A 15,130-nucleotide genomic window follows, 5' to 3' on the forward strand; every position below is an offset into this window, starting at 1 on the left:
GTCTGAGTTTCTGATTATGATCGTTTACCTTGGTTTCTACCGAATGTTCGTTTTCACAGTAATCAAGTCGGAATAATCATGTTCAAATTAAATAGCCGAATTATCCATGACTAACCATGACCCTGACCTGAGGTTTGTGGGTTGTAGCAAATGAATCTTTGAGTAATGTGAAACGAGCTCAAGTGGAATGCGTACTACTTAAAGATGTGGGGCAAATTGAATTCACATCTGGTTTATATTCCACTTTTCGTAATGGGTACCTTGGAGTATATTCAAGGGATATTACAATTGAGATAAGGTTCTTGGTTTTGAGTCTTGTGAGACAAAAACTACGGCAATGTAATTGGCTGCTAGCCCACTCCCACCTTATCCTGAGCTATCCCACCTTACTCTCAAGACAACAGAAACTGCACACACCACCATTGTCAACTTGCTCTAGGATTATCTTCTTCGTTTTACCTGTGCAAATCTTCTCCGTTTTACCTGCGCAATTAGTTTTTTTTTTAAAAATATTTTACTGATAATCTTGGTCTCAGGAGTACCCTAGTAGTTTATGGGTCAGATAGTCTGTTTAGAAAACTTTCCAGTGGCCTTGAGGATAAAAGGAGGGGCAAAACATGTCCAATTTTAACTCATTACGTCTGACTCGAAAATTATTAGCAATTAGTTGTGTTACAGATTTTTTTTGAATCGAGTCAGGTATGTGGCCAACCTATCTGGATCTAATTCAGTACATCTAAATTTAACTCATTACGCCTGCCTCAAAAATTATTAGGAATCTGTAGTGTTATAGGTTATTTTTGAATCAACTCAACTAGCCACCAAGTGGTCTGGTGGTTGGCATGCTCCCTCCCACGCAGAGGTATGGGTTCGAATCCTGTAATTGTCAAAATCCACTCCAGTTTAAGTAGTTTGGATGTAGTCTGGGGATCATTAGTCTAGGTATCATAAAAAAGAAATCAACTCATATATGTGGCAAACGAGTGGGGCACAAAATGGTACTCGACTGGCCAACGAGTCATGTACAAAATGACTCGAGTTAAATAGCCTCGAGCCAACTCAAATAGCCCCTAGTCATATTTAAGAGCCGAATTAGACCTCAAGTCGGCTATAAATGGAAAAACAATCGAGCGGACGCCTCGCTTGGGACTCAAATTGAGTCATCAGATATCGGAAAAATGAAAAAACAATCTAGCAGACGCCTGACTCGGACCGAGTCCTATGAGCTAGACTCCAATCACGAGTCAGACCTAAACAACCAACGTGTAAGCTAGATATTAGGCCCTAACTTTGAGACCCTCGAAAGGACATTGAATACCTTTTCGTGCTTTCGGTATTAAATCCACCAACAATGCAATTTTGTTACATATTTGTGAGTAGCATAGAATAGTATTGAGTCAGATATGCTATAAATCTGACTCGAAAACTATTAGCAATTAGTATCGAGTCAGATATGTGCCCAACGGGTCAGGTATAAAATGATACCTTATACCTGACTCAAATAGCCCCGAGTCAGATGTAAGAGAATCAGATCTCAAATCACTGAGCCTGACTAGGACCGAGTCAGGTAAGCTAGATATTAGGCCTTAACTGTAGGGAATCATACTTTGAGACCCTCCAAAAGACACCGAATACCTTTTCATGCTTTAGGTATTTTAATCCAACAGCAATGCAATTTTGGTTCATGTTAATGGGTCATATGTAATCTATGAAACCTGGAAGAAAGGGTATCTCTACAGCACCACACAATTTTACACGGTTACTACCATCTCTAGTAGTTAGTTAGCTAAGACTTGCAGAGACACCTTTTAGCTGTCAGATGTCTTCTTATGCCCTCTCTCTTTTTAGATCTTTCACCATCTTTGTCTTTCCTTCATCCCCATGTGCTCCTATGGACCACTGTATGCTGATATCTTGATATCTTTTTATTGCCCAAATCTTATGATAATGGCTTTCAACAAGATTTTTTAGCCCTAATTGGATCCAGTTTCTAACCTAGTTAGCTTCAGAGACAGAGTGACAAACTATAGCATCTTAGACGGTACTATCTATATTACAACGTTAGCTGTCTAAATACGAGCAGGACGTCTTAGAGACAAAAAAATGAAGTTGTTAGTAGAATGGTGCACATACTTTGTAACAAATTGTTCTTAAAGAGCTGCAACTGTTTTGCGTTTTTTTTTCTTAAATCGGTAAAGAATTTGGTGCCAACGAGCTTCGAACTCAGATCTTTGGTGTTTCATCACCAAATAACCTTACAATTGTACTACAGTGACATCGGCCATTCTGGTGTTTTTTTTTACTGTCAATATAATTCGCAGTTTCATATCAACATATGACTCAATTTGGTAGACTTGTACATAAATCTTTTAAAAGAAGCCTTTTCCCATCAATCAGGAGATTATGAAGTCCAAAACCTTAATTAAAACTCATTTTCTTGTTGATAAACTTTAGATATTGCAACACAAACAAACAAGACACCCATATTGTCTCTTCTGAAATATCTAACGGACTCTCAGAGATAACCATTCACGTGAACTTCATCCTGCACGGGGCTATCTATCTATCCTGGCTTACTGGCTAGACAAATTATTGGCTCTGATTTACCAATCCTCATGCACGGTTTTTCTATATATATGCATCCTTAGAAAACCTTAACAAACACTCACCTAAGTCTAATATTCTAGTCATTCTCATAATCTTAGCATGATGAAGATGTTTTATTTCCTTTTCGTATCTGCTCTCCTTTTCTCCTACTGCTCGGCTGCAGATTTCTGCGTCGGTGACATCAAATCAGCTTTAACTCCATCCGGATACCCTTGCAAGCCTGCTGCTAAAGTAACTGTTGATGATTTCGTGTTTTCCGGCCTTGGTGTTGCTGGTAACACAAGTAACATCATCAGTGCTGCAGTCACTCCAGGATTCGTCGAGCAATTCCCTGGCTTAAACGGATTAGGGATATCCTTGGCTAGATTAGACATTGCCTCTGGTGGTGTCATTCCAATGCACACCCACCCTGGCGCAAATGAAGTTTTGGTAGTTTTATCAGGCACAATCTGTGCTGGTTTTGTTTCATCTGGGGCAAACAAGGTGTACCTAAAAACACTTACAAAGGGACAGTCAATGATTTTCCCACAGGGTTTATTGCATTTCCAACTGAACGCTGCTAAAAGTTCCGCCGTAGCTCTTGTGAGTTTCAGCGACCCCGAGCCAGGTCTTCAGATTACTGATTTTGCATTGTTTGCTAATGACTTGCCCACCGATTTGGTCGCAAAAACTACTTTCCTTGATGCAAAAACAATTAAGACACTCAAGGGTGTTCTTGGTGGTACCAATTAATTAATGAAGGATCTCGAGTCAAGGTTCGGTGACTGGTTTTAGTGGATTGTTTGTTCTTTCTTTTTTGTATCCTTTAGGTTTGCTTCTTACCTAATATGCTGCATTGAGGGTAATATCTATTTAGTAGTACGAGCTAAGATTCATCCTTGTACTCTACCAAAACGGTGGTTTGATTTATGTGTTGATTGTATTGTAATTTGCTTCTGATGTAACTTAAGTTATCAAGTGGTTTGTTCCATTTTGATAATGTGGTTGTTATCTGTATTCAGCATTGCTCATTCATCTTCTTATTTAACCAATGTATCGTATATTTCGTAATTTTTTTCCGCACCGCACCCAGGGTACCTTATTAACTTTACGAGGTAGCTAGAGTTTTGGTCCTTTAAGCAAACCATTAATTCTTTCACAAGAGCAGAACCTTGCGCCATTATAAAATGGTGACCAAATTGCAAGCAGTAGTACTAGTGAAAGTACGGATACTTGACACTATTAGCAAGCCTACAGCCTTGATACATACAACTAGCATCTAAGCACAAAGATTTATGCTTAATTATCTTTTGGTTTTGATAAAGAGATTTGGAGTTGAGATGAACGAACAAATGGCTAGAATGCAAAAGAAATAGAGAAAATCTTATCCGGTATTCGTCGTATGCGGTTAACATTCATTTGTGCGAAGGAACTAGGATGTATATTCAAAGGACAAGAATGCATCAAGGCTTTATCATGAAGAAAAATGGTTACAAAAATTGTTAAGGTAGAGAGCTAGACGGACCTCTACTAAAATGAGTAGGGTCATCACGAGATTCTCAAAATTTCCCCCAACTGCCCCAATCTTCACAAACTATTCTATTTTATTTTATTTATTTATTTGTTTTTTTTGAAGCAACTAAATATTGTGTGAAAAATTCCCTTTAATGAAGCTCCTAAAGGTTTACCAAGAAAAAGAAAAAGTAAAATCTAGAATGGAAATGGCATTGCATTAAAAAATTTCTTCTTGTACTTTGTTTTTTTTTTGCATGAAAAAAGGATATATCCATGGCCATTTCCATTGATCTACTCAAAGCAGGCTTCTCTGAGTTCATGTGTAAGATTATGGACATGTAAACTACTCTTAAAATTGTGTTTATCTCTTAATTAGAGTTTTAAGCATAATTACAATCACCCAATAATTTTATCGTTGTATTACAGTGGACACCTGCCCTCTGAGCAGTTTGGAGTGAGTGAATCATACAACTTACTATTAAGATTGATAAATTTTCCAAGATTACTAATAGGGGTACCATTTTACTTGTGGTGTATCGATATACATATAAGACAAAAAAATAATTGTCTTTGGTTGGTACAAACAAAATGGTACCCCATTAGCGGTCTTGAAATTTCCTTCCCTCGTCTTAATGCTAAAACACAAAACGAAAACAAGAAAATATCTTAAATTTACACTCACTTTTGGACCTATTAATCTAGTACACTCCTATAAAAATGTTATAGTAAAGTTTAAAAGGAGAGTTTTGTCATCCACTGCCATAATAACAAAACTAAAAACCTACTTTTAATAACCAGCAAATTATTGCCTTGAGCTAACCATTTGGTCCATTTCATCAGGCATGGACTTTCTATATATAGACCTAACAGTCCCTCACAAATATTCACCCAACTAATTCAGCACTCCAATTCCATTTCATACTCATCATAATGAATACATTTTATTCCTTTTTCCTAGTCTCTCTTCTCTTCTCCTACTGTTCGGCTGCAGATTTCTGCGTCGGTGACATAAAATCGGCTCCAACTCCTGCCGGATACCCTTGCAAGCCTGCTGCTAAAGTAACTGTCGATGATTTCGTGTTTTCCGGCCTTGGAGTTGCCGGAAACACGACTAGTATCATTAATGCTGCAGTCACACCGGCATTTGTTGAACAATTCCCCGGTTTAAACGGGTTAGGCATATCCATGGCTAGGTTGGACTTAGCTCCTAATGGTGTTATTCCAATGCACACTCACCCTGCTGCAAATGAGGTTTTGGTAGTCGTACAAGGTTCAATCGTTGGTGGTTTTGTTTCATCTGCAAGCAAAGTTTACCTGAAAACACTTAAGAAGGGAGATACAATGATTTTCCCCAAGGGTTTGTTGCACTTCCAAATTAATGCTAGAGGTATTAACTCGATAGCTCTTGTGAGTTTCAGTGACCCAGAGCCAGGTCTTCAGATTACCGATTTCGCATTGTTTGCTAATGACTTGCCTACCGAATTGGTCGCCAAAACTACTTTCCTTGATCCGAAAACAATTAAGGCACTCAAGGGTGTTCTTGGTGGTACCAATTAATCTATGATGTATCTAGGAGATTGTTCGTTTTATCTTTTCGTTCGTTGCAATGTTGGTTTGTTCTTCGATAACCAACAATTATTCAATTTGTGTAATGGTTAATTTTATTGCGAACTACTTGTGTAACTCAAGTTGTCAAGTTGTTAAGTCTTTTAATTTCTTTCAATTGAAATGCATGTTTCTTTTAATATTTGGCACTCCTAATTAAGTTCTTCATCATTTTAACTACTTCATGAACACAAATCATATACCAAAAACAACCAAATTAATGCACATCCCCTTCCAAGAACCTCTGATGAAGTTTCTTTAATCCAATTAATACTATAATTAACAATGAGACAATGGTTGGATAGAGAGATGGAGAGAAACGGATTGAGATTGAAAGGGTAGAATGCAAAATGAAAAGATCATGATCTTATCCTCCAGTATCATATCCTACCATATGGTTGAAATTCATTTATGTTAAAGAGTTAAGTTGCAATATTGCAAGTAGAATGGAATGTTGGGAATTGAAGTCTTCATGTTCTGCTTGTCATGTCATGTCATGGCATTGTCCCTACATCTACAACTACAACTACAACCCAAAACAACTTCACGCTTTTGTAGTTTTGCTTTTCATTTCATGAAAAGGCATGCAAGAACACTTTTACTAGGTTGTTGCATACACATACATTACCTTAATTATTGAAGAAACGGAATTACACGTCGCTAGTGCTTCTCCATGCGTAAAATTTGGTAAAATTTGATGGATGGTGATATCGACGATGATCTGAGGTCAAAACTCTTGTACATGAAACATTCAAATACGAAAAACAACGGTAAAAATATAGGAAAAGCCACATTTTGGGTGATATCTTTTGCTGCTACGGCAAAGGTTATTCTTGCGCCATAACTAACCTGCCTGATAATGGTGAAGTGATGATTTTGGTTGAACTCATTAAATGACACTGTCCAAATTAACCTTTCCCCACCGCCGGAGGAAAAATCTCGCGCAATATATGAACCAATTGAATACGAGATATTATAAATGGTGGTCATTGTCATGTATAGCTGCAACAAGTAAGAACAAGAACAAAAAAGTGCCAACAGAAAAGATGAATATCTGGTTGGATTGAATGACTAGTTCACATGAATTGGCAACCAACTTGCAAATAAAGTGTGACACAGACACTCAAAGTTTCATTGAAGACAAGCAACAAGCAACATGAATTGGAGGTGTAATGTAGTTTCATCGCTGTGGGTCAAGTTAAACACTAATTTATGTAGTTCATAATAAATATGACGCAAAATATCTAAATATATATACTTGTCCGATTGAATCAACTGTGAAAAATTCAAAAATTCTGTTCAAGATTGGGCCTTACCATAATGAACTCAACTTGGTCTAGGAGAAATTAATTCTAGGCCTATCATTTTAAAAAGAAACCTATTTTGAGGCATACTAGATTTTTTTGAGGCATACTAAATAAAAAACAACATCACCCTCATCCACCATTTTTGATAATGGTATAACTACCCTTATATAATTAGTGTAAATGATTATGATTAGAATTGATTAATTATGAATTTTAAGGATTGATTAAACATTAAATTATTAGTGGTGAATTAGTAGAAAAATCAAATTTATGTGAGAGAGTTGGGATTTTTGAGAGGAAGAAGAAGAAGTGAAGAAAAAAAGCTTGGGTTTTGACTTTTGAGATTTTAGTGATTAGAAGTGACCAAAATGTGTGATTCAAATCAGAGGTAAACTTCTATCGAGGTTTAATTTCCTTTTATAAGTTGAATCTGCCAAAAAATTGAATTTTTAAAACCCAGATCTGCTGACCAGATGAACAGTTCGGCTCAAAAGTTATCAGCCGAACTTCACTCAGAAACTGAATCATCCACTAGGTTCGGCTTGAAAAATTGAGGTTCGGCTGAAAATATTGTAAAGTCGCATTAGCCGAACATAGTGTTTCTCTAAATCATACACTAAGTTCGGCTCAAAATTGATACTGCAAGATCAGGCGAACTGATCTTCTGAATACCCTAATTTCATCTTTGAAATCATATTCTACCGATCAAACAAAATAAAATCAATCAAAAACAAGATGGGTTTGTTACGCATACATTCTAAAATACATCCAAGAGCAATTGAGATTTGGATTTCGCATTCCAACATCGCTCACTTCGATTCGTGTTTCCTTTGTTTGATTAATTTCTTTATTGAATTTGAGTCCTACATGTTTAAGTTTAAAGTTTATTTTGATTTTTAATTTTAGATTTTTGAGGATAAGGGAACAATGACAAATTGAAATTATTTAGGGATATATAGGTAATTACAATACCTTTAGACACCCCTTATAAACCCACCCTAGATAATATAATGGATGAGTATGCCTCAAAAAAAAATGAGTATGCCTCAAAGTAGGTTTCTTTAAAAAAGAACGATTTTTTGGGATCATGGTTTTTTTTGGGGACCATGGTTTTATTTTGGGTAAAGACATTAGAAGTAATTCTAGGTCACCCCATGTCTAGTTATTTATTTAATACCTAATCTATCCTATTAATTAATTTTAGGTTATGATTAGTGAAATGATTTAGTTAAAAACAATTAGTAAGATTAAATTAAAAGATGAGTTTATTATTAGTTGAGTAGAATTATTGTGAGAGTAGAGTTAGAAAAGATGAAGGAGAAAAACATGGAAAATAAAAAAAAATTCCAATTCACCCCCTTTGAGTATTCAAGTGATGAAAACTCATCTGATTCTTCATCTCCATCCTCTCCTAGAATATTTGTTAATCTTCAAAATGATCCGGATTTGGCTTATTTATTAGATGGTGATTGTATTCTTCCCCAAAATGAAACTCAAGATGAAAATGATGGATTTTATCAACCACAACCGGAGGAAGAGTATTTGGGTGAACATGTATGCTCCAAACTTAGATAATGTATGTTGAATTGGTAAAAACTTCCCCAAAAATGTAAATTTTTGAACTGGATTTTGCACAGTTCGGTTACATTATATGAAGAACATGTAACCGAACTATTCTGAAGGTGTAGTTCGGTTTCCTTGTGAGATGAATAAGTAACTGAACTCATTTGAAGATGTAGTTCGGTTACTTTATCCAAACACGTAGGTTACCGAACTCCATATTAATGGAAGTTCTGAGATGCAGTGTTATGTTCGGTTGGTTCGCAACTAACCGAACTTTACGTAAAAATAAAGTTTAACTAAGTGTATACAGTTCGGTTGGTTCGCAAACTGCATGTACCAAATATATAACCGAACAATGTTTAATAAGTTCGGTTGTTTCGCAAACTTGAACCTAACAGCATAACCAATCGAACTTAACAAACAAAAAAAATCTGAAGTTCCAGTGTCTGGTTCGGTTATCTACATAAAATACAAAGTAACCGAACTATGTTCCTTTTATTAGTTAGATTGTTGCGATAAAATTCACATGTTACCGAACCTCTGTTCCTTTTATTTGTTCGGTTGCTTTGCAACTTGCTTAACCAACCGAACAATGAGTTCGGTTTTCCCGATAAAATTATTATGTGACCGCACTTATTTGTGATTGCATTGATGTTGTTACATTTCTTGTAGATGGAATCCCAACCTATACCAATGCATGATCAACCTTCTCCGATTGGTATGTTGTTCGAAGATACATCTCATCACTATGCGAATGAGTTGGTATTTGACTTACCTATTGATGCGAAGAATTGGTCTAGAGAACATGCCAAGAGAGTCAATTGCGTATTGGTTTTGAATGCAAAATAAAGCAACACTCGTTTTGAAATGGTTTGTGAGAGAAGTGGAGATACCGATGTTAGTCACAAGAGGAAAGGTTATGAGTATAAAGGAATGACGACGAGGAAGAACACAACGTGCTCAAAGAAAATCAAATGTCCGTTCAAGCTAGTATTTAGCAAGACCAAATTAACGACGAAATGGTTTCTATCTATGGATAAGGTGGTAGGTCATCATAACCACCCTCGCCCGGATGATCTTGAATGGCATGCAATGGCCGTAAGGATCACTCCTCGATAAATGGAAAAAATAGCCGAGTATAGGAAATTGTGTATTCCACCTTCCACAATGCTTCGCTTATTAAAGAAAGATAACCCGGGTAACGTATCATCTTTGTACACCATTTACAATGCAATTGAGACGATTAAAAGGAATGAATGGAAGGATAGAAAAGTAATGCAACAATTATTTTTTTTTGGCTCAAGAGAAAGGCTACGCGGTTCAAAAGAAGGTAGGTCCGGAAGAAGAAATAACTCATCTCTTCATTTCCTATCTGAAGAGTGTTCAATTGGCTCAATCATTCCATGAAGTTCTTATAATGGATTTCACTTACAAGACAAACAAATACGAGATGCCATTGTTGAACATTGTTGGTCTTACGTCGACGAAGTCACCGTTTACCGTTGCTTTTTGTTTTCTAAAGGACGAGCAAGAACCAAGTTACACTTGGGCGCTACAACAAGTGAAGGCGATCTACCGAGATGATGAGATCCCCGGCGTTATCGTGATGGAAATTGACGTAGCATTGATGAACGCAATAGAGAAAGTCTTCCCATTAGCACATAATATGCTTTGTACATTTCATATATGGTACAATGTGATGAATAGGTGCAAGCCTCAACTTAATTTGTCCACCTAAGAGGAAAGGATTGGAAAAGATTAGTAAGCTATCAGAAGATGAACAAGCGGATGCAAAAGAGGAATTCGATAAACAATACGCCATAAATCACGCTAAATGGGTTGCCTTCTTCGGGGAATGGGAGACATTGACTTGGTCTCTCACCGAAGAAGAGTATTATTTAAATCTTTCCGAATTTAGAGAAAATTGTTCTAGCCCCGAATATCCGGAGGATATAATAACGTATGTGGTTGAGCAATGGTTGGAACCGCACAAAGAGCGCTTCGTTTATGCTTTTACCAACAACTATAAACACTTTGGGAATCAAGCGACAAGTTTGGTAGAATCGGCTCACCACCGGTTGAAGAAAAATCTCTTTGGATGTGTCGATAATTTTTTGGTTGTGTTTAACGCAATGGGGAGTTACTTCAAACGCGATATTGAGAGAATTAAAGAGAAGTTCCAAAAAAGCCGCATCATGAAGTACACAAAGATTGTAGACAAAGGTGGTAACATCAAGAAAATGGCGGACCTTCGGTTGTTTAAGGGACTCCACTATAATGTTTCACATGCTTGCATCAAGAGGTTAATGGTTGAGGTGAATTTGATTGACATATGGGGAACCAAGACGTACGAGGTGTGTGTTTGCAACATGATAAAGTCTATGGGACTCCATTGTCGCCACATGATAGCTAAGTATGAACATGGCATAATACCTTTAAGCGATATTGATCCACATTGGCAACAATTAAGTTTTTTCCCTCCTCCAAAGGGCGATGTCGGTGAAGAGTTTGGTGACAACGAAATGGGAAGAGCGGTTATCGAAATGTACCGGAACATGAACAAACTCGAAAGGCAAATCTTTTGGGATGACATGCGGCCAATCGTTTTTCCGCATACTTCGGAGAATGTGAAAGAACCAGATAAAGGAAAGGGCGAAGGTAGGCCAAAAACCAAAGAAACAAAAAAACAAGTTAGAGAATATGCAAAGGTGTTGGCTAAAAGGAAAAGTGAAATTACTCCTTTTACTAGAGATCCTTCAGGGCATGAGTATACCGCGGCGAAGTACCAAGAAGATTCTAAGAAAAGGGGAAGGAAAATTATTGAAAAAGGCGAGTCAAGTGAACGGGATATGAAGAAAAAAGGACCGAAGTTACACTCTCAACCTACTCCATCGTAACCGAGCCAACCAAGTCAACGAGACGTGAATCTAAAGGCTCCAATTGATACACCACCTCTTGATGATAAAAGGTACTTGGAAGAGCTACCTCCTTACATTAGAGATTACCTCATATCCACCCATGACGTCCCTTCGGATGGTAATTGCGGTTTCCATGTATTCGTACAACAAATAGGGCCTTTCACTCAAGGTGCCAAGCTATATGATGATAATCAAATCACTTATGTCCGTCAAAGAATGTTGATGAAGCTAAAGGAGAAACCGGAATTTTACAAGATAATGTTGTCCGATGGTGATGCTAGTCTCAATATTCAATTTGTTAGGTTTCAATTGCGTCTCCACGGGGCCCATCCAATCACAAGTGATCATTGGATAGCCATGCCGATATGCGGGCACTTAATCGCCGACGCATTCAATTTCGTGGTTTACTATTTCTCAAATGGTGCTAGTTTCAATACTTTATAACATTTTGAAAAACAAAAATAAGAGTAAATATCTTACCGCCGAATTCCACAAGATCAAGGACTCATCACCACACATAGGGGTATGCTTCATAATCTTCTGAGCCTCTTTCTCCATTGTCGTCGCTTTTGCTTTATCAGCACGGGCTTGTTGGACACTGTTTATTACATGAGGATGAGAAAAATGTTCATACCATTCCATATATCCATCGTCAGCGGCATTTGGCTCATCAAACTAATTTTGTAACTCTTCGACTGGAACAAGATAATCCCAAAAGTTCTTCCAGTGGTCCACTGATAGAGCAGGATCGTATTTGGGTATGGAATTCTTCTCGCTGTTCTTAGTTCCGACCTATTTTACCTTGAAGTTGAAGTTTTCTACTTGTGGGACACTTTGGACACAAGAAAGTTGTCTAAGTACTCTTCGAGGATTATACATTGTACAACCCACGGGATGAAACTACGGTCCATTATAACCCGCAACAGGTGAGAAATTAATAACATCATCCTCCTCGTCTTCATCTGATGCAATGCTGTAAGGATGGAAAACCACATCTTCCACTGTTAACTTATCCAATGTCTCCCTCAACTCCAAAACCTTTTTTTTCATTATTCTTTTCCTGTGAGTTCAAAAATTCATATTTACCATCTGTAGGCTTCCCATAAGGCCAAGGAGTGCAAGCATGAGACAATTCCAGTTTAGGGAAGTGGTCGTACACCCAAACCTATGAGAAGAGGCAAAAAATAATACATTCGCGATATGATTAGTAACAATAAATATTCATTCACTTATATATTCAAACACACAAACGATAATTTAACGGGGTACCTGAACAAGGGTGTATAAGCCTCCAAAATATAGACTCCTAAGCCTCGAAGCTTTTCTGAGTTCCACTTGAACGAATGAAAGAACCGCAATGCCCCAAGATTAGTTGTTCACCTCATCCAAGTGGTCCAATAGCTGGAGGTAATGAACATTTTCCACGTGGCCTGAAGTGTCAGGGAAGAAGATGGTTCCAAGTTGATATAACAAATAAGCAGTCACATGGTGCTTAGTCTTCTCCTCTGTCATCACCAACTTTCCTTGAGCAACCAAATCTTTCGCCACTGAAAACTCATCAAACAAGGTTTTGAGCTTGATCTTTTTCAACTTCTTCTTGTACGTGCGGTCTTCCTCAAACTCATTATACTCATCACCTTCCTTAGGCTCTTTGTTAGCTCTCCTAAACTCACATTGTGCCTTTTTATCGCTCCATCCTAGACACCTTTCGACTAGTTTTTCAAGAAATTCATAACTCATATAGGGATCGTATCCATCTCGAACACTTGTTCCTGTAATTGGTAGGGCTGTGATTCTAAAACAATCATCCGAAGTTATTTCCATCTCACCAAAAGGTAAATGAAAGGTATCCGTTTCTGGATAAGCCCTCTCGGCAAATGCAGTAACAGTGACAACATCAAAGTTTTGGTACGCATGTTGTATCCCGTTCCATAGGACACAATCAAATACCGTCAAGCGGACCTCATCACACTCATTTTCCATATTCCATACCTTGTTCTTTTGACGTTTCAAAACGCGAACATTTTTATGATCCTAAAAAAACAACATCATATCTTATATACTAATATATATATATATAAAAGAACAATATATGTCAAAATATAGTAAAATGACTGAGAAATGTAAATCTTGATGGTTAAGATTGAACCATACCTTTGTTGCAAAGATCTTGGAAGCCCATGAGTTTTTGTAGCCCATCAATACCTCCCCGCCATCTCTTGGAGTACCATATGTTGGATTCTTTGGCGGCAAACACAAATCCTTATGAGGATTGTATGAATATCTAACACAAGGCCTTTTAGGCGTATTTCTAGGTCTCTTTACCACTATGTCTGCTTGTTCCTCTTCTTCTTCCTCTTCATTCGAGTCCTCCTCTGATCCATCATCATCCTTATCTCCATCCTTGTCTCCATCTTCCTCATCGTTTTCACCCTCATCATCGCCACCCTCATTTCCTCCTCCTTGAGCTGGTTCATCTTCTCCACCTTGATTATGTTCTTGATTGCCCATCTCTTCCACAATCTCTTCATTAACTTGTTGGCTTACATTGTCAACATTATCTCTATTGACACCATCTTGGATGACAACACCCGATAATGACCCACCTCCATACTTAGCATTTTTGGTTCCACGCTTATCGGCACCACAATGTACTTTGCCTCGAGGCGTGGGAGTTCTCAGATCTTCCAGTAAAGGTTGTTTTCCTCTAATCAAGAAAACAAAATATATTAGCTTAACCGATAAATGATTGACTAAATCAGATGCAACATAAGGGTTCTCAGTGTAAGGTTCGGCTTGAATAGGTTTTTTGAGAAGACACCGAACTCCACATGTGTGCAAATACTGAAGAGTTCGGTTTGTCAAGGTTTTTTGCGAATAAACCGAACTCAACATTGGTCACTTATAGTAAAGAGTTCGGTTTGTCAAGGTTTTTTGTGATCAAACCGAACTCCACATGTGTGCAAATACTGAAGAGTTCGGTTTTTCAAGGTTTTTTGCGAATAAACCGAACTCAACATTGGTAACTAATAGTGAAGAGTACGGTTTGTCAAGGTTTTTTGCGAATAAACCGAACTCCACATGTATGCAACACAACGTAGTTGGACAAGTTCGGTTAAATTGAAACTCAACATATAGGGCAAAATAGCATAGTACGGTTATATTGATTTTTTTTTTTTTTTGGTAAAGTTCGGTTACTAAATAGTTTTTGAATATTATGCGAACCAACCGAACAAGATAGCTCAGTTCGGTTACATAAAAACTCAAAATAGCAGGCAAAATTGCACAGTTCGGTTACAAGTGGAAAAAAATATGTTGCAAAACTGGTGAAGTTCGGTTAGAAAAAAGTTTTAGGCTTTTTTGCGAACTAACCGAACTGGCAGTTTGGTGACCCGGTTTTGAATCCTATAAAACCGAACTGTTCTTCGTGTTCTTCCTTTCAGGAAGTTCGGTTAACAAACTAGGGTTTTCTAGAAATTCGTCCTAACCGAACAGCGCACTGTAACTTCCATTCGAACCCATTTTAATGATTTCTATTCAATTAGACGAATTAAAATCAAATTAAAAGTATGGGTTTGTTGGAAAGTACCTGCGAATCAGTCCCATGGCAGAATCAGGCTTCTTATTGCGTCTATT

The 15,130-nt window shown here is 37.5% G+C and overlaps 2 protein-coding genes across 2 annotated transcripts; both read left to right on the top strand.

The window, feature by feature from the left end:
* Positions 1–2,640: 2,640 nt before the first annotated feature.
* Positions 2,641–3,652, top strand: LOC113340213 (auxin-binding protein ABP19a-like). The gene has a single exon (XM_026585420.1). The coding sequence runs from the start codon at positions 2,707–2,709 to the stop codon at positions 3,337–3,339; it is 633 nt and encodes a 210-aa protein (XP_026441205.1). The 5' UTR covers positions 2,641–2,706; the 3' UTR covers positions 3,340–3,652.
* Positions 3,653–4,966: 1,314 nt separating this feature from the next.
* Positions 4,967–5,848, top strand: LOC113340215 (auxin-binding protein ABP19a-like). The gene has a single exon (XM_026585421.1). The coding sequence runs from the start codon at positions 5,032–5,034 to the stop codon at positions 5,656–5,658; it is 627 nt and encodes a 208-aa protein (XP_026441206.1). The 5' UTR covers positions 4,967–5,031; the 3' UTR covers positions 5,659–5,848.
* The last annotated feature ends 9,282 nt before the right edge of the window (positions 5,849–15,130 follow it).

The sequence above is a fragment of the Papaver somniferum genome, unplaced genomic scaffold (assembly GCF_003573695.1).
Source record: "Papaver somniferum cultivar HN1 unplaced genomic scaffold, ASM357369v1 unplaced-scaffold_21, whole genome shotgun sequence".
NCBI lineage: Eukaryota > Viridiplantae > Streptophyta > Magnoliopsida > Ranunculales > Papaveraceae > Papaver > Papaver somniferum.

Coding starts and splice junctions, on each gene's coding strand:
- LOC113340213 (XM_026585420.1), top strand. CDS start 2,707: ATGATGAAGATGTTTTATTTCCTTTTCGTATCTGCTCTCCTTTTCTCC.
- LOC113340215 (XM_026585421.1), top strand. CDS start 5,032: ATGAATACATTTTATTCCTTTTTCCTAGTCTCTCTTCTCTTCTCCTAC.